The sequence below is a fragment of the Callithrix jacchus genome, chromosome 12 (genome assembly GCF_049354715.1).
Source record: "Callithrix jacchus isolate 240 chromosome 12, calJac240_pri, whole genome shotgun sequence".
In the NCBI taxonomy this organism is placed as follows: Eukaryota; Metazoa; Chordata; class Mammalia; order Primates; family Cebidae; genus Callithrix; species Callithrix jacchus.
Window position 1 is genome coordinate 63,810,577 of NC_133513.1, and position 19,701 is coordinate 63,830,277.

Sequence of the window (19,701 nt, forward strand, 5' to 3'; positions counted from 1 at the left end):
AATTTTTAACTGTTATATAGAAAAATGTATTATTCATCTTGCATACATTCTGCATAAAGAAGTGTTACTGAATACTCAGTAACGGCTTTCAGATAATCTTGCATTTCCTAGGTAGACGATTTTGACACCTGGGAATAAACACAATTATTTTATAACAATAGTTGCAGCTATTGCTGTTTGGATTCATTTAGATTTACTAGAACCTTGAGTAAAATGTTGATTAAACTCAGTAATATTGGGAATGTTTATCTTAATCTTGACTTTTGAGCATGACACTTGCTGAAAATTTCTGATTTTTTAAAATTTAGATTAAGAATGATTCTTCCTATTCATAGATTGCTAAGGTTTTGAGTTTGTTTTTTAGTGTAGTTTTGGTATAAATATAAAATCTACTTATATCTGGTAAAACAAGGAATTCCATTGTTATATCTCTCAATCATAAGTCGTTTGTTCATTCCTAGAAGGTACTACATTGTCTTGCTTTATTACTATTCTTTTATTACACAGTTGAATTCAATTGGCTAATATTTCATCTACAAATTCATGTTTAAATTAATAGCAAACTTGCCTGATAGCTCAGCTCCTTTGTCTAATTTCTCTCTAATTTTGTTATCAGTTATATAAGCAGTAAAGCACAATTATTGAAATGGAAAGAGACCTAGAAGTGAAGTCAGTCTGTTCCTCATCTTATAGAAGGATGACAAAAGACGGAGAGGTAAATCAAAGCTAGTATCAGAGACCCAATTGTGTGATTGAGGATTCATAAAATTCGGGAAGCAGCTTGAGATGCCAAATTCAAGAGAATATAATTTCCTAGGTAATAATATGTCTCCATTTAACACTATTACTGCAGTTACCTCTATGAAGTTCACCTACCTCTAGCTTCTTATAGTATTTGGAGAGTTTAAGTTTTAATCTTTGATCCTTTCACATGTCCCTTTAAGTAGATTGTGCTTCTTGGGTTTCACTTTCACTGGTTTTGGCTTCTATGATTTTCCTGACAGTTCCCAGCCCACATAATAGGTGTATAATCAACATTTGTTAGTTGATGAAATTGTTTCCCTGCACTTTGCTATGTGCTTTTACAGCACAATTATGTTAGTTTAACATTCTACCGAACTCGGAATTCATAGTCATTTCTTATAACCACCAAGGGAAGCAAAGCAGCACTGCTTCAGTAGGAGAAATAGAAGGGGGCTGACTTGTTAGCCAGAGGTCACTCGGATGCCAATATGGGGAGATCACAGAGCTCTTTCTGCAATTATCCATCTCAGCCACATGCCTCTGAGTGGGGCTTTCTTAGTAGCAGAGCATATATTACATTTTGAAATAGGCAATGAAGCTCCTGGATTTGTTGATGGAAGTTACTATGCTTCTTGCCATCTGCCACACTTGCCAGCTTTTGGCATCCAGTTTGAGCCCTCTGAAGAGTTATTTTACTTGATTAAAAATAAATAAATTAAAAGCAAAATTGGGACCTATTCAGTAGTTCCCAATTTGATATCTTAAGTGAAAGTAAAACTTGAAAGCAGCTCTGCCCCACAAGCCTTGTTAAGTATCATGACCAGACTAGAAGAAAAACATATTACTTTTCTTTGAAGTCCAGTTGTCTGAGCCTTTGTAGAATATTGCAAATGAATTTCAAAGGAAAATTTTATTCTCCTTTATTTTTTGTCCTGAATTTCTGCTGCTGTCTCCTCCCTTCAAACCCATTTTTCCTCCTTTTGTCATCTCATACTCATCAAGAAGATAATACATTTTCAAGCATACTGATTCAGGCATTCATGCCTTTATTCATTCCCTGAAGAACTATTGATCGATTTTCTACTGTATGTCAGGTACTAGGCACTGTGGGCTGAATGATAAACAAATACAGGTGAGGTCTCTGTTTTATAAATCAGGGGAAATGGACACGAATCAAATCATTTCCCCAGTGAATATATAATTATTAACTGAGAATCATGCTCTGAGGGAAAATCTGACTTAGGTGGGCAGCGGTTTCAGGTATTGTGTGTGGAGGTGGAGTACAGTGTTGGTGAAAAACTTTCCAATGAATTACTTCTGAGTAGAGATCTTATGGGATAGCAGTTAAGCAAGTGTAAGTGGTGTGAAGATGTTTGTGAAAAGGGAGGATAGCATTCCAGCCTACAGAGAACAGTATGTGCAGATGTTTTCTGGCAGAAGGAAGCATTGATACATAAAAGTACATTGATACAGCTGAAGCAAAGGAAGAACAAGAACTGCATGTGATGAGTCTTGGGTCAGACAGCGAGGCCAGGAGGGATGGAGGGATGGAGGGATGATGTGGAGATGGGAGGATGGTGATGGGGAAACCAAATTTGCATCTGAAAACATTTGTTTTGCGATTTGGCAAACGTGTCCTAGAAAAAGAACATTTGCTGACAACAAAAGCTAAAACTGGAAACAAGAATACAAATAACAAGAATAAAAAAACTGATCAAAACTTTAAGTAGAGTAGAGGACAGCAAAAGCATAGGTTGGTGCAAAAGTTATTGCGGTTTCTGCCGTTAAAAGTAATTGCAAATTCTTAATTAGTTTTGCACCACCTCATACATGTTTTGGCATGTTACTGAGAGGTAAAATGTTTTAAAATGAATAGATGTGAGAATGAGAGAGTGGGTATTATCCTGTAGCTCTCTGTCATGAGAGAGCTACAGGTTGCCCAGATAATACCCGGAAGGCTCATGGGGCTCCTTTACCCATACACAGTCCTCTGTCCATGCCAGGCTAATTTAACCATCATCATTTCACTTGAACACTCTTCGAATGACTAGCATGGTTCTCTGTGTGGCTGAATTGGATATTTTCAGGAATAACTTACTGAACTCTCAGCATCAATACCATCTTCTTGAAACCTTTTCTTATCCTGAGCTTTATGACATTACAGTACTTGGGTAACCTTTCCTATCTCTGGCCACTTTTTCTAAGACTCACTGAAGGAGTAACCTTATGTTTCTGCTTAATAAATGTTAATATCTTAGATACCTTCTAATAACCTTTTCTCCTCACATAATCCGAATTACCATTCATAATTGAGATTAATTAATTTCTCTACTGTAGACCCCCTCTTAACTACAGATCTAACTGCATATAGGTTATGTCTTCTTATGTATCTCAGTGGTGACTCAAACTCAAAGTGTCTAGCCCAACTCTTGCTATCTCCCACCAGCCTAAAGAACCTCTAGTGTTGCATCTATCAGTGATTTGGCTAGTGACTTTGTAGTGTTGGTACTTACTGTGTCCCAGGGGCACAGATACCATTTTTTCCTCCTTCATGCTCTTTCACAAGCTTTTATGAACCGACATTCATTTCTAAATTCAGAAAGAAGCCCAAGTCTCCTTTGCTAATACCAAGTTAAAAATAAAGAACCCATTTCAGCTAATTATTTCCACACCCATATTCAAAGTTTTTCTCTGTTTATTTTTGCTATGTATTTGTCAAATCTTGATGTTTCCAATGAATATACACAAACTGAAATCCACTCAGGGCAATTAAGTTTAATAACCTAAGAAGTTTATTTTCTCAGGTATTCCCCCACATAACCTAAAGTAATAATTCTTACCTTTATATTCATATGGTAGAGAATTAGGAGCATTTTTTTATTAGGAAGGAGTGGAAGAAAGGACAAAGCTTCCAATGAACAAATTAAGTTGTACACAGGACATTAAAAAATACAACTTATCAAATGTGTTAATTTCAGACACAATAGACAATAATTTATGATGACTTAGTTCCAGATAGAGATAAATTATTTTTATTTACATAGGCGAAATACTATTTTCAGGATATTTCACTTGATGGTAAAATATTTTTAAAAAGAATAAATGTTCATCTTTACCCTCAAGCAGCTCACCATCTGATAGATACGTAAGTGAGCTTAGGGAGAATGAGAATGTGCTATAACATGAGAGTATAGGAAGATGAAAATATGGATCCTGGGCATCTGAAAAGAGTTTGTGGAAGAGGCAATATTTGATACAGGCTTTGAAGTATAGGTATGATTCTGAAAGAGTATGTGAGGGGTGATTTTCAAACAGAATTAACAGCTTGCTGAAACATAAACTCAAAAATGATAAATTATTCAAGAATTAGATATTCTCTTGTACCTGATATGTAACATGTTCTAATAGACATTGAAGAATTAGATCGTCAAAGGAAGACACTTATCTATATGTGCAGGAACTCAAATGACTGTCTCATTCCTTGAATTTATCCCTGACACTAGGACATTCAGGTTGACTAAAGGCAGAGGCTGACATTTAATGAGAAGGTGCCTTTCACAGAAATAATTAGGTTTATACATTACCAGCTTTCAGCTTGCTGAAAGTAACTGTCTGAGATTAGTACATTCTTGGGGTCTAGGTTTCTAGCTCAGTACTTATTAAGAATTGTGGTTTTCTTGTTGCATGCAAAATAAAATGAATTTGGCTTACTTAAAAAGAAAATATAGACTTTACTGGAAGACATAAGGTAATATACATAAATCAAAATGAAAGAAGGCTAAGATTAAACAGAACAAAGAGGATTCAGGACTGTAGGTGGCAGTAGTAAGTGATGGATATGCCCAAGCTAGACCTAGGGGAGGACCAGGACTCTTGATTGACAGTGGTACCAAGACTTTACACCACTAGGTTAGAGAAAGAGCCGTTCTCCAAGGGAAATCAGTGTTATTACCAAAAGGAGGAATGGACTTTGGATGGAAGGCCAGAAATAACCCCTACACTTGATTTTTTTATTTTGATTTTTAACCTTTTCTCTATTTCTCAAGTAGAAGTTTAAGGCATTCTTGCCTCTAATTTGTGAAGCTTTCTATTTAACTTCCTAGGCTATCCCATAAATATTCAGATCATACTTTTTGAGAATTTCACCTCATTACATTTATCTTCAGGCAGGAGTGTCTATTCAAACAAATAAAAATTAACTAAAATCCTAGTATGTATCTGTATGTTGTCATGCCTGTGTTGTATGTGTTTGTGTTGGGGATGGGGGAGGTGGTATAACAGAATCACCTGGGAGAACTTTAAAAAAATCTAATTATACATCCCTTACACCTCTGACTTCCACACATATACACAGTTAACGTATCAGAATGTCTTGACAGAAGGGAATTGGACTTTTCTTTTTAATAGCTATTTACTGGTGATTCCATTATTCTTAGCATCTCTCTTATCCCACAAGTTGAGGACTATTGATTTGGATTTTCTGTAGGCCAAATTTTATTTCCATTATTGAAGATATTTACCATTCTGGATTCTGGAACAACATGGAGAAAGTTGTTGAGAGAAATAGTTCATCCCCTTATAAAGAAGAATTTCATAACTTGTGTAACTTTGTAACTTTACAAAGTCTATATCCTGCAATGGGTATAGACTGCCCTGCAAGACAGGAAAGTCTCTGTCTCTGGAAGTGTTTACACAAGAGTTGTATGACCAACTGCCAGATGGGAAACTGCATGAACATGAGACAGTGACCTTTCTCCCCCCTTGAGAGCTAGGACACGTGGTGACATGATATTACAATTAACTATGTGAACTATATATAAACAGTGAATGTGTGACAATGAAAATCTCAGCAAACATCAAGCTTTGCTTCGTGTTCTGGAGAGATTATATTACAGGTAAATACCTGTGTAGGAACTTCTTAGTGACAGACTGAATGATGTGTGATGAGCAGCTGTCCAAATAGTGTACTCATTCCTAACAACGATTCCATTTCAGTTGTCTAAGATGACTGAGAACAGTACCAGTGCTCCTGAGATTTCAGATAAAACTTAATACTGGCATGTTAAAACATACATTGCTCTGATATTCAATATCTTTAAAATAGAATATCTTTACCAGATTAGAACAAAGTAATGAAGAAAAGCAGACTTAACCTATAGTATGGTCAATTTTATTTTAAGGGTCGTTGGGAAAATTCCCCATCTCAAAATATCTGTTTTATTGCTGTCCCTGGCTTTACCATAGCGAGTCATTCTTTTGTGTCAAGCATGGTCATCCTTCTGACCTTGACACAAAGTGAGGGAGAGAACTAGGCTAGGTGTCAGGGTTCTACAAGGCCAGGTTCCACTGCAGGGAATTTCTCACCTGACACCATGGGTTATGGAGTGAAAGATACTATGTTCTCTGCTGAGTGAAAGAAAAGACTCAAAGTCTAGCAAATGAGAAGCATGACAGAAACATACTAATTAGTATACAGAACTTGAAGTAGGGGCGGGTGCGGTGGCTCACGCCTGTAATCCTAGCACTTTGGGAGGCCGAGGCAGATGGATCACTTGAGCTCAGGAGTTCGAGACCAGCCTAGCCAACAAAGCGAAACCCAGTCTCTGCAAAAAATATAAAAATCAGCCAGGTGTGGTGGTGTGCACCTGTAGTCCCAGCTGCTTGAGGGACTGTGGTGGAAGGATTATTTGAGCCCAGGAGGCAGAGGTTGCAGTGAGCCAAGATCGCTCCACTGCACTCCAACCTGGGTGACAGAGACTCTGTCTCTAAATCAATCAGTCAGTCAATCCAACTTGACATAGGAGCCAGAAAGTAGGGAACAAACATCAACAGGATTGTTCAGGTGGGGAATTGTCTAGCCAGGCTTATTTATCTTCAATGTTTTTTATAGACCAAATACGGCAGTAAGGTCTGCCATGTTTAAAGGGCCCAGAATGTACCATACATTTTAGAGGGCAAAAGGAATGGCAAGAAGGAAAGAGCTACAAGAGAGGAATGCTAATGGAAAACTTCACTCTCCTCTCATGACAAGATACATATCCCTATTTGAAGACTTCTTGTTTGTTTTGAAGTTATCACAATATTAGTAATTATTTTAAGAATGTAATTTGATCTTTTGTAAAAATGAAAGAACATTTTGTCCCAGGTTTTTCTTTTCAATAAATTTGGGAATTTAACTACCGTTAGTCCAATTTATTCAGGATAATTTAGATTCTGCTTTTCGTAGACTTGGTTAAGGCTGTAGCATAGTATCAATACAAAATCTGGTCAGTCATTTCAGTGCAAGAATGCTTGTCAAGACTTTGTTTCAGGGTAGCTTAAAGGGCTCACACATATTTTTAGTTAATAATCGCCCTGCCATTGATTGGTTTGTGTTTCATCAACCTGATTGATTTTGTTTTCTTATTTATACAATATAGGATTTGAAAGTGGGGTTAGAGGTCACAAAGTGGTGACCTGTGAACTAAAGTAAGCCAACAGACTGTTAGTTTGACAAAGATACTGAGTTTTTCCTTTCCTTGCATGTGTGTAGTTTTAATGAATGCCTTTCAGTAGAGCATACACAATCATTTTGCTTGGGAACCCACCAGCCCACCCCACTGCTGATTTCAAGCAAGACTCAATGTCTGTATCCCCTGCATGGCTCTTGAAAGCATTTGAATTTGTGGCTCTTGGGTCAGGCATATTATTCAATTTCTTTAGGCTCCTAAGGCTTTAATTCTCCAAAATATCTGACTGAATTAAATTTATTTTTTCCTTCTTTTCTCCATTAGTTGAGAGACAGATTGGATGGAAGGAAATTCATACATGGTGAGGTCCACCAGGTATCAGACCCCCCTCCCCACACATTCTCATTTAATCCTCAAAGCATCTCAGTGAGGTGGTCATTATCATACACATTTTAAAGGTGACAAAACAAGGTCAAATAATCTAATATCTTGCTCATTATCAGAAGTTTATTAATTATGGGAATTGCCTCCAAAAACCTCCTGATATCCTCATTTCCCTTAGTGAGCAGAAACTTTCTACAGAGATCTTGTGAATAGTAATAAATCTTTGCCCAGACACACAGAGGATATAAAATGTCCAAATATCTCAAACTGTTTATACAAAATATCTTATTTGCAGGCTATATTCTTTGACCAGTAGGGAATTGTATTTCTACTGTTCTTGGGAACATACTTGACAGAAGAGCCACACAGAATTTAGGAAGAATCATCATTAGAGGGCATTTGACTTTCATTCACACATTGATATGACTTTAGAAAATATATCACAAAATCATTCAAACTTGAAATGTAAAGATATTTTATTTCTAACACTTTACTGTTTCGCCAAAACTATCTTATAGATTCAACCTTGTTTGTACAAAATAGCACTAAAACTGCACATGCTTTGAAATAGTACTCTACTACCTAGAAACTTTATTTGACAGAACAGTTCTAGTAAGAAGTTCAGATATGTATAGGCATAGAATAAATGAAGACAAAATGAGTGTTAGTATGATGAATGAGCAGAAGACTTTGAGTAGAAAACACAAAGTTCAGTTGTGTTTTATTACAGAGTTGCATAACATTAATTCTGCTAATATAGACACAAACCATATTTAACATAATTTCCATACTATGTGAGTCACTTAATCGACTTTTAATAAGCCTGGTGGCCAGTAAATATCCAGAAGAAGAACGTATATTTTCAAAAGGAAAAAGAAGAAAATGAGGATACATTAAAAATAAGTAAAATAAAAGAGTATCTACAAGGGGCAGTTTTCTCTAATTTCTAAGCTTTGGGTTAACCAGCATTCTTCTAATTGACCACATTGAGCAAATGAGTTTTAGTTTAGTTTTGTTTTGTTTTTTTACTTTAAACAAGCAGTGCTCAAATTTACAGGCAATATTTTTTGCAAATGCAGTGTGAATTAATATGATACATATTAAAGCAATTAGACTGTCAAGTTTCACTTTTAGTGATTGGGGTTTCGGGAGTAGAAAGGGGCACAGAAACTGTTGCCCTTTTCAAATAACTCACAAATCTGCTAATTATGTGTCAGATATGAAAGTTAAGGCATTGTGACCTTCAAGCCAATAAAAGACCTTTTCAAGTAAGTCATCCCCATATACATTAATAAAGTGAACAATGCCCTTCAACAGTTAAATAATGTATGCCTGTTACTTCATTATACGTGAATGAAAACCAAGGAGTTATTTCACTATTGGAATGTTAAAAGTAATGTTATAAAAAAAGCAAAGACTGTAAGTCAGTTTAGATAACATTTTGTGATCTCTTAAAATAGTGATTCAAAGTCGTATATTGTTTATTTCCACTGCATGTGGCTAGTGTGTGGTTTCTCCGCAATGGCTGTATTTTAGATCTTAACAGGAAAAACTGCAATGTGTTAAAGTATAAAGCAACTGACACAGATATTTTTAAAATTAGAAAAAATACTGTTAAAGTATCTCCTTGCAGTGATAAAGACAGTGATATATTTTGCAGATCAGAGAAAACATTTCTTCTGTCCATAAACCTTACTGTGCTAGTAAGAAGAATGTTGAACAAGAGTGGGGTTCAGAGAAGAGAAAATCATCTCACACTCTTTATCATGGCTCTTTCATGGTCTAAAGAAAGTATCTGTAAATCTTGGAGTTAGGTCATGGACATAATGGTAATTAAAAGAGCACTCATTTTGTTGGAAGAAAATGTAAATTTCAAAAGCAATAATATAAGAGAAATTTGGGTATCAATAATGCTTGAATCAAATGCACTGCTGGAATGTCAAACAGTACCCCTGAAGTTATAGTAGAAAGAAAAGAACAGGAAAAAGAAGTTAAGTATCTTGTATTTGTTCGGCTTTGTAGTATATTTGATGCAAACAAAACATGTATGAAGATACAGTCATACTTAATGCAACTTAAATATGAGTAATAGACTTCTGGGAAATAATAAACCAATTACAAATTTAAAACAAATCACAATCCTATGAGATTCCAACAATCTTTTAGCATTCAATCCATAGATAAACTTTCTTCCCCAGTCTCATACTTCTTATGGGTTAGATGTTGATACCAAGAGACTGCATAGGGTTTACTGATTCACTCTCTAGTCTCTCCTTTTCATATTAAACAATTATCTAAGTCCTTTTATTGTTATTTGCTTTACTAGATTCTCTGAATTCTTTCATTAAATAGATACCAGTGATGTTTTCGAGAATGTTACTTGTTACTGAGTTTCTCAATGAATGTGTACATGTTCTTGTTCAGTAAAAGTGTTTCTGCATTTCCTTGATAATCTAAAATAATTTCCATTATTTTGGATTGTATTTAAGGTGGCAAATCTTGCTTGTTCCATGTCAACAAATGAAGATGGAATTAAAATTGTCAAAATTGCAGCCAGTCATTTGGAAACCTTATGTCCACAGGTATGATAACTAAGTTACTGTCTTTTGTTTGTAAAATTACATGTAATTCCTAATGCTTTTATGCATATGAAAATACACTAATCTTTTTTATGAGACCAAATCTCACTCTGTCACCTAGGCTGGAATGCAGTGGCATGATCTTGGCTCACTGCAACCTTCACCTCCCAAGTAGCTGGGATTACAGGCATGCACCACCATGCCCAGGTAATTTTTGTATTTTTAGTAGAGACAGGGTTTCAGGGTTTCACCATGTTGGCCAGGCTGGTCTTAAACCCCTGACCTCAAGTGATCCTCCCATCTCAGCCTCCCAAAGTGCTGGGATTACAGGCGTGAGCCACCGTGCCCGACCAAAATGTTTATTTGGAGTATGGAGGACTGAATTATCCTAAGGTGATTCTTAAAAAGGGAGTAGAGAAAAAGACTGACATTCCTTAAGTGGCCATATTGGAATCTCCTGAGGCAATGGTGCTTTGTCCAAATGATTTGATTTATTTTTGTGATTGTTTTGATATTTCGAATGGTTTGAAAGGATTGACTCTTTTTCTTTTATCAAAGAAGGTATGGGTTTAAAAATAGTTAGGAAGTATTTTCTTGTCAGCAATTCAGATGTTTCTTAAAATCTGAAGCTCAACATACTTTTAGGGAATTATTTCTACATGACAAATCATTTTGAAGCCATGAATCAAGATACACATATGGCAATCTTAAACACTCTTGTCTGAGAAGAAGCAGGATATAATATGTATGCTTTCTAATAAAGACCACAACTATTACAAGGATGAGAAATATAACAAACATTAGGGACTTTAAGTCTCTGGATACCTGCTGAGATTCTCATTCTACAAAAAGTAAAGGATGCGTTAAAGTCTTGATTTGCCTTGTTGACAATTTCATCTCTAAGAATATTGAGGAAACTGTGAGGAAAACTGGTTCTTTGGACTTAATGTTGATTAATAAGTAAGAACTAGCTGGAAACGTGGGATCTATGGGACATGCAGCTGAGATCTCCCAACTGATGTGAATTTTCTATGAAACTTGAGAGGGAACAGATCTGCTACGAGGTCTCTAAAGTAGTTGAATGAAATGTACTCCCATCAACACTCTATGTGTTCTCATCTCTGCATATTGTGAATATCGCTCAAGGTTATCACTTTTTAAAATGCCTTTTTAATCTGAAAAGTATTAAGTATCTCTCATTGGTTTTAACGTGTAATTTTCTGATTCCTAGTGAGAACATTCTTTTTGCAAAGATTTATTGACTATTTGGCTTTCTGATTCTGTGACTTGCTTATATCCTTTTCCAATTTTCCAATTTTAGTTTGGTTGTCTTTTTCTGTAGTTGATTTGGTAGACTTGTTAAAAATATCTCTGTTGCCCAGGTTTTTAAAAATAACTTTTCAATAATTTTTTAGTCACAGAAGATTTTGAGAACTTTTATGTAAACATATGATTCACCTTTTAATTATTTTAAGAAATATTTATGAAGTACCTACTGTGTGTCCTGGTTTGTGGTTTTGTGCCTTGTTAAGAGATCCTGCCAACAGATTTGTCACATATTTCCAACATTATGTTGTTAAAAGATTAAAGTATCATTATTCAAATACAGATATTTATTCCTTCTGAAATATATTTTTATATCTAACATGAGGTAGAGATCATTTCATTTAATAATGTTGACAATTGGGCCACCATCGTATATTAAATAGTTGACCCTTTCTCAATTACTGTGAAACTCTACCACTGTTTCACACACCACCCACACAGGCTTATAAATATTTCCATTGTCTCATATATATTTGTATACACCTGTTCCCAAATATTTATAAACTTAAATACATGCACACATGTACAACATGATATAATACATTAAATGTATAATATATCAATATATAGTTATTTTTACCTTGCTCCACATGTAAAGATAGGATGATAGGCAAAGTGAAACATTTCAAGGTACACGAGTTTCTGGACTTTCTGTTCTGTTCATTGGTCTATTTCTCTATCCCTGCAACAGTATCATAATGTCTTAAGTATGGTTTTACACTAAGTCCTGATATCTTTTAGGCAAAATGGCTCATCTGTTTTTTTTCTTTAAATTATAGCTGTCAATTTTTATTTTCATATAACTTTTGAGATTAACTTATCACGTATCATGAAAAAAAATTAGAATTTAAATTTAAAATATTACAATTTTAGATTATTTTAGAGAATGACTCCTTTAAGATATTGAATCTTTCCATTAATAAACATGTATCTACAGCAATCCTTCTTGTCCACTGTTTCGCTTTCAGTGGTTTCAGTTACCCTCATTCAACTGTAGACTAAAAATATTAAATGAAAAATTCCAGAAAAAATCTTTTAAATTGCATGTCAAACCTCATATTGAGATCAAAGCTTCATCTGTTTCCGTCCCACCCAGGATGTGAATCATCCCTTTGTCCAGCATATTCATGCTGTAAATGCCACCTTCCTGTTGTTCACTTACCAGCCATCACGGTATCCGATCAACTGTCGCAATATTCATGTTCAAGTAACTTGTATTTTACTTAATAATGGTTCTAAAGCACAACAGTAGTGACTCTGGCAATTCAGATAGGCCAAAGAAAAGCCATACTCTCCTCCTGTAAGTGAAAAGGTAAAAGTGCTCACCTAAATTAAGGAAAAAAAATTGTATACTGTGGTTGCTAAAATCCATGGTAAGAATGGATACTCTATTTGTGAAATTGTAAAGGAGGAAAAAGAAATTCATGCTAGTTTTGCTGTCACACCTCAAAATGCAAAGGTTATGGGCACAATGCGTGATAAGATAGAAAAGACATTAAATTGGTAGGTAGAAGACATGAACAGAAAGTGTGTTCTTATTGATGGCACTGGGTTTGGTACCATTTGAGGTTTCAGTCATCCCTTGACTGGTCTTGAGATGTATGCTCTGCAGAGAATGGAGGACTACTATATCTCTGTAATCAGATTTTTAAAAAATGTGTCCTTCAGAGACTCTTTAGTTTTTTTTTAATTTACTTCAGTAAACCTCATGGTTTTGAATATCTTCCACATGCTGTTGATTTCCACATTTTTCTCTCCAGAGCAAATGTCCCTCCTAAAAACCAGACTCACATATACCTAATGTTTCCTTTAGCATCTCTACTTTGATACCTGGAAAACATCTAAAACTTAAAGTAGCCTAAATGAAACTTCTAATTTCTCTGTCTTTATCTTGTTTCATTTCTCCTTCAGTTCCTAGTTTAGTTAATGACATACCCATTCACCTAGTTGCTCTAGCGAAAAACCTGGGAGGTTTTCATTCATTCATTCTTTCATTATTTATTTATTGAACATTTACTATGTGGTAGGCACTGTGAATGCATCTGGAGAGAAAACAGTAAAGAAAACAAATAATAAACAAAAATGCCTGCTTTTGTGAAGCTGATGTTCTAATGATATCTAATGGTTGTTTTTCCTACCTAATCCATTAACAAGTCCTATCATTTCACACACAAAAATCTACCTTGAATCTGTATACTTCTCTCCATCTTGTTTGTCAACATCTTAGCTTATGCCACCATCATCTCTATCTTGGACTACAGAAATGCAGACTAATTTTATAGCTTAATCAGACCTATATGCTTTTCCTACTGCCTAACTTCCAACCCTACCCCATAGTAGTATATTTTCACTCAGTAGATCTCTATATAGTTCTTTTTCTGTTTCTGGAACACAATAACCCACTTCCCACCTGGGGAGTTTGTGCTTGGTAATTCTCCAGTGTTTTTTTCCCACATGGTCATATAGACAGCTTCTTTTATGTACAGTTTACAAGGATTCAGCTTAAATATCATCTTCTCAGAGATCAATCTCCCTTCTCCGTAAATCATTCCTCCAGCTATGACTTATTATGTTACCATAGTTCTTTATATTAGAGTCTGTATCACAGCCTGAAGTTATATTTTATATTAATTTTTACCTTTATTATTTATATTACACACACAGAAAGTTCATGAAGTCAATTATTCGATCTCCTTTATTCACTATGAATATCCCTTGTACCTAGCAGAAATAAGATATATAGGATGTTCAATAAATATTTGTTCAATATATAAATGAATAAGAGGATTACTAGAATGACAAATCATTCTATATTCATAGAGGGCAGGGAGGCTTTTGGCAATAAATTCTTGATACTTTTCTTAACATAGTGCATCTTATGTTTGATAAGATGAAAAAAATATGACAGTATAATTACTTTGAGCTGTAACTAATAGAAAAAAACCTTTACAGTGGCTATTTTATATATAGATACTGACCAAGAATGACATCTAAATATATAGGCTAGATTGATTTTAGAGTGAATCAGGTAAATCCTGGGTCAGGAGGAGCTGATAGGTTGGCCCCGAATTCCAGTTTGTAAGTACAATTAAAGTCACCTAGGTTTCAGTGAATTGAGTTGTTATGGTTCTTACTGTGTGCAAAGGACCACAACTCTAAACTTGGCCCAGTTATAGGTATCATCCTTCAAAAAAGATTTATCACTTGGAGCACACTTAGCAGAGATATTTGAAATAGTGACATGAGTTGAAACTATGTCATATGAACATCTCAGAAAAGCAGTAGGGAATTTTAAGCCAGGAAAAGGTAAGATCTGGAGAAACACAATTACTCTTATTGTATCTTTAATGGACTATGATGTGAGTGACTTGTTCTGAAGGGCCCCGAGGGGTAGAATACAACCTATGAGCAGAAGTTAGAAGAATGCAAATTTTATCTCAAGATAGAGATGAATTTTTTTTTTAACAGAGCTATCCTGACAGGAATTGGACTTTATTGAGAACACAGGATTTGAAATTTTTCAACGCTATAGACATTTAACACAAGGAGAGTGACTACTTTACCAAGATATTTTATAGAGGGCACAAACAAACTTTGGGTGAAAGGTGGGTCTAGAAGCCTTTTGAAACCCAATCCTGAGATCCTCTAGTGGATCTATTTTACAAAAGCGAGAAATGTGATCTGGATGACAGAATAGCTGGAGTACTACAGGTAAGTGAACAGTTATACTCAACCTGGTTGAAGGATAAAGCCATCTACAGGGCTTAATCCTTGCTTCATTTGAACAAGTGACTTGGAAGAATATTGGAAAAGTAAACATTTTATATTTGTATAGACACAAAGCTGTGAAAGATACATAGGATGAACTAATGTTTGAAAACTCATAAGCTGAAATTAAATAAGAATAAATATGAAGTCAGGGCCTTAGCTTAAATACAATCTATTGCAGGAGTATATAGTGAAACAATTGCACATCAAAAGCACATGGGGCATCAAGAGTTCAGAGGGACATTGGCTCTCTAGTTTAATTAATTTCAATCCTGAATCTATGAAAGCATTTTCGTGGTCTATAGCAAAACTAGCTCAGTGTTGTTAGCTTTTTTTCATAGAGTGAAATTTATTTAACTTTTCATTCTGAGGTTTTATATTTACTACATGATATTTATCAGAAATGTTTGATTTATGAAATAACAAAGTAGATAATAGTTGTTTACATTATTTTTTGGCAAAAAATAAATTTTATTTATCAATACATAAAATTATTTTTTATTTTACTAACAAAACACTAAAAATATACCCACCCTATATGAGCTTCTTCTCTTTCTTGTGTCTCCTTTTTCTATTAAAAATATCTGTGGCCTGAAAAATCCAGAAAGTTAAAAGTACTAATTTAGGTGACTTAACTGTGTAAGTCAGTAGCATGGTATGGGGACTGACTGACAGCTTTGAACTAATTGATCTTTTGGTAGTATAAGTGTGATCATTGGATTTTCATGCTCATGCGTGATGCATGCCTCCCTCAAACCTTGCTATGACACCAGCACATTATTTATGTGCCATGAAAAAATAAAATGATTATGATACTTAGCTTGTGAAATAGAAGGAAATTTTCAGTATACTTGGCGCAGGGATGTCCACATCGAGAATATCATGCTGAGTCCTGGGCCCCAAGTTTAAAAGATATGCAGAAAAAAGAATAAGTTGTTTTAAGCCATAGTGAGCTACTGCCTTACTGTTTTATACAGTTATTCAAAGTAAATGTTTAAATAAAAGCAAAATAGCGTATACCTTAACAAAAATATTGGAGAGATTATTTCATTATTGAGAGGTAGAGGAATCAGATGGTATTAAATGTTTTTTCCATAAATAAGTTTTATTAATTAACAAAAAGCATGATGAAAACCTAGGGTATTTTCCCTGTGGTGAACACACACTCAATTAAGCAGACCCTTCCAAGTACTTAGATTTTCCAAAATCAAAAGAGAGAAATGTGGTCTAAAATATGTGCTTCTAAAATAAGTCAAGTTTTCCAATCACTGGTTTGAGCCAGTATCTAGTATAGCTTTGTTGTATCTATCTGTTGCTCTCACCACGTAGTACCCAATGACCTGACAGGGCTAAAAGGGCTTCTAGAGGAACCCAGTTTATTTTCAGTGACGTGGTTGGGCATAAAGAGATAATACTTTTATAAGTTGTTACTGAAAATTTATAATGACTAAAACAGATGTATATTGGGTATGTTGATAAGTAGGAAAAAGTCAAGATTGCCCTAGAGAAGCATGTGAAATATAGAAAGAACAAAGTATTTGGAGTAGAACATGCACTGGAAGTCACTTGTATTCATATTTTAAAATAGAAAGCTATAAAATCCATGAGGATATGAATTTTGTTCTACTGATATAGGAATAATACTTGACACATAGTAGGTACTCTGTACATTTTTGCTAAGTGTATGATTATATCTCAGTGACCTTTTTCGGATTATATTCATTGTCAAGTAAATGCTGGAAGCCATTACTATTCCCTTTCCTTCTTTGTTTTCTGGGAGTATTGAAACTGGCAATTTCTAATCAAAGTGATAAAAAGTACCAGTATGACACTTTGTCGGTTGAAGCACAAGTCATGGGAAGTGACTGGCATTATCTCTCTCTGCATAGACAGGACATTTTGTAAAAACGGCAACTTGTTCTGATTAAGTTATGATGTATTTAGTGCACACTTCAGTAAGGGCATTAGAGTATTTCTTTGCAATGGAAAACCATGTGCTTATTTCTATGGGTTTTTTATTTTTTTTTTCTGATAGAGAAGCTGTCATATCTGTGAACTGAAAGCACTTAATTTTCTAAGTATCAAGCTTTGGGAAGCAAATATACTTTCTTTCATATACTCTGGATGATGATGATGGAGAATTTGTTTGTAACTAAACAATAGTCAATATAGATAGTCAATGTAAAATAACCATATTCTTAAAGAATCATGTAAGAGCCATATCAGGTCTTTTATAACTCATGCCTAATTTATTTATTTTCAATTCAGAGAATGGCACAAAATGCTCTTAAGATTTTGGAAATCAACAGTCATGTCATAAAGTAAAAAGACTTAAAGGAAGTGATTTTATTTTTAAAAAGCTTATAATAATTGAATGGTGTATCCTCAACACTGACTAGGGTTGATTTCAGATGTAGGTTTAGGACCAGGTTCTTTCCAGTGATGGTGTGGAATCTGTGGGGAGGCAGTGCTTGAGTGCAGCCATTAGCACAGTTGCTAAGTCTGGAAATTAATGTCTGTGCATTCTTCCTATCACTGCTCTGTATCCTGTCCCAATTACAGAGTCAGCCACTTTCTTCCACTCACTCTAAGAATCTCTTCATTCAACAAATACTTATGGACCACCTACTGGGAGCATGCAGTTTTCCATAGTTTCCGTACTACTTTACATTTCCACCAATAGTGTACAAGCATTCCCCTTTCTCCACATCACTGCTACTGTTATTTTTTGTCCTTTTAATAATAGCTATTCTAACTGAACTGAGACAATATCTCATTGTAGTTTGATTTGAATTTCCTTGATAATTAGTTATGTTGAACAGTCTTATGTCTTCTTTTGAGAAATGTTTATCCAGGTCTTTGGCCCATTTTTTTCCCAACATGTATAAATAAACTGTTGTTGAAACACAGCCATGTGAGTTCATTTATGTATTGCCTAGGGTTGCTTTCATACAACAAGGAAAGAGAGCATTCACCTAACCTAAAATAGTTACTATCTGGCCTGCTTTTTAACTTTTAAGTTCAGGGGTACATGTGCAGGTTTGTTATATAGGTAAGGTCATGTCATGGGGCCTAAAGTGTTTGCTCCAGGACCATAGTCCCTTGAATATTTTTACACATGAACTAAAAGCTATTTAAAGATATACATGAAGTCTCTTTCTGGAGTTTATTTTGTCACCCAGATATTAAGCCTGGTAGCCATTAGTTATTTTCCCTAATCCTCTCCCTCCTGTTAGCCTCTCCCCTCCAGCAGGCCCCCGTGTCTTTTGTTTCCCTCTGTGTGTCCATCGGTGTTGATCATTTAGCTCCCACTTATAAGTAAGAACATCCAGTATTTGGTTTTATGTTTCATGTTGGTTTGCTAAGAATAATGGCATCCAGCTCCATCCATGTTACTGTAAGGACATGATCTCATTCCTTATATGGCTGCAGAGTATTCCATGGTGTATATGTACCACATTTTCTTTATCTAGTCTACCATTGTTAGACAGATGGGTTGATTCCTTGTCTTTGCTATGGTGAATAGTGCTGCAGTGAACATAGACATATGTGTGTCTTTATCATAGAATCACTTACATTCCTTTGGATATATACCCAACACTAGGATTGCCTGGTCAAATGGTATTTCTGTATTTAGGTCTTTGAGGATTTTCTATGCTGTTTTCCACATGATTGAAATAATTTACACTCTCACTAACAGTACGTAAGTTGTTCCTTTTTCTCTAACCTTGCTAGCATTTTTTATTTTTTGACTTTTTAGTACTAACCATTCTGACTGAGGTGAGATAGCATCTGATTGTGATTTTGATCTGTTTCTAATGATTGGTGATGTTGAGATTTTTGCATGTTTTTTGTTTTTTTTACCACATGTATGTCTTCTTTAGAAAAGGGTCTGTTCATTTCCCTTGCCCACTTTTTTAATGGGGTTGCTTTTCTTTCTTGTAAACTTGCATATGTTTCTTATAGATACTAGATAATAGACCTTTGGCTGGGTGCAGTGGCTCATAGCTGTAATCCCAGCATTTTGGGAGGCCAAGGAGGGCAGATTGCTTGAGGTCAGTAGTTTGAAACCAGCCTGTTCAACATGGTGAAACTTCATATTTACTAAAAGTACAAAAAAAAAAAAAAAAGCTAGGTGTGGTGGCACACACCTGTAGTCCCAGCTTCTTTGGAGGCTGAGGTGGGAGGATCACTTGAACCTGAAAGGTGGAGGTTACAGTGAGCCAAGATGGTACCACTGCAGTCCAGCCTGGGCAACACCGTGAGACTCTGTCTCAAAAAAAGAATAACAACAACAAAAAAAGATAATAGACCTTTGTCAGTTGCATAGTTTGCAAAATTTTTCTCCCATTCTGTAAGTTGTCTGTTATACTCTGTTGAGTGTTTCTTTCATTGTACAGAAGCTCTTTAATTAGATCTCAATTGTCTTTTTTTTCCTTTGTTGTAATTGC

General features: G+C 35.1%; 1 protein-coding gene and 1 non-coding gene across 6 annotated transcripts in view; both read left to right on the forward strand.

The window, feature by feature from the left end:
- CTNNA3 (catenin alpha 3) overlaps window positions 1-19,701 on the forward strand; it is a 1,887,341-nt gene that overhangs the window by 1,155,862 nt on the left and 711,778 nt on the right. For all 5 annotated transcript variants that reach the window (XM_078345825.1, XM_035266221.3, XM_078345826.1 and 2 more), the window contains one exon: window positions 10,067-10,159. In XM_078345825.1, coding sequence (XP_078201951.1) covers window positions 10,067-10,159 — 93 coding nt within the window. The remainder of the gene's footprint in view (window positions 1-10,066; window positions 10,160-19,701) is intronic.
- Window positions 15,940-16,041, forward strand: LOC118146606 (small nucleolar RNA U13). Its single transcript, XR_004732456.1, has one exon. It is a non-coding gene; the product is annotated as a small nucleolar RNA U13 (small nucleolar RNA).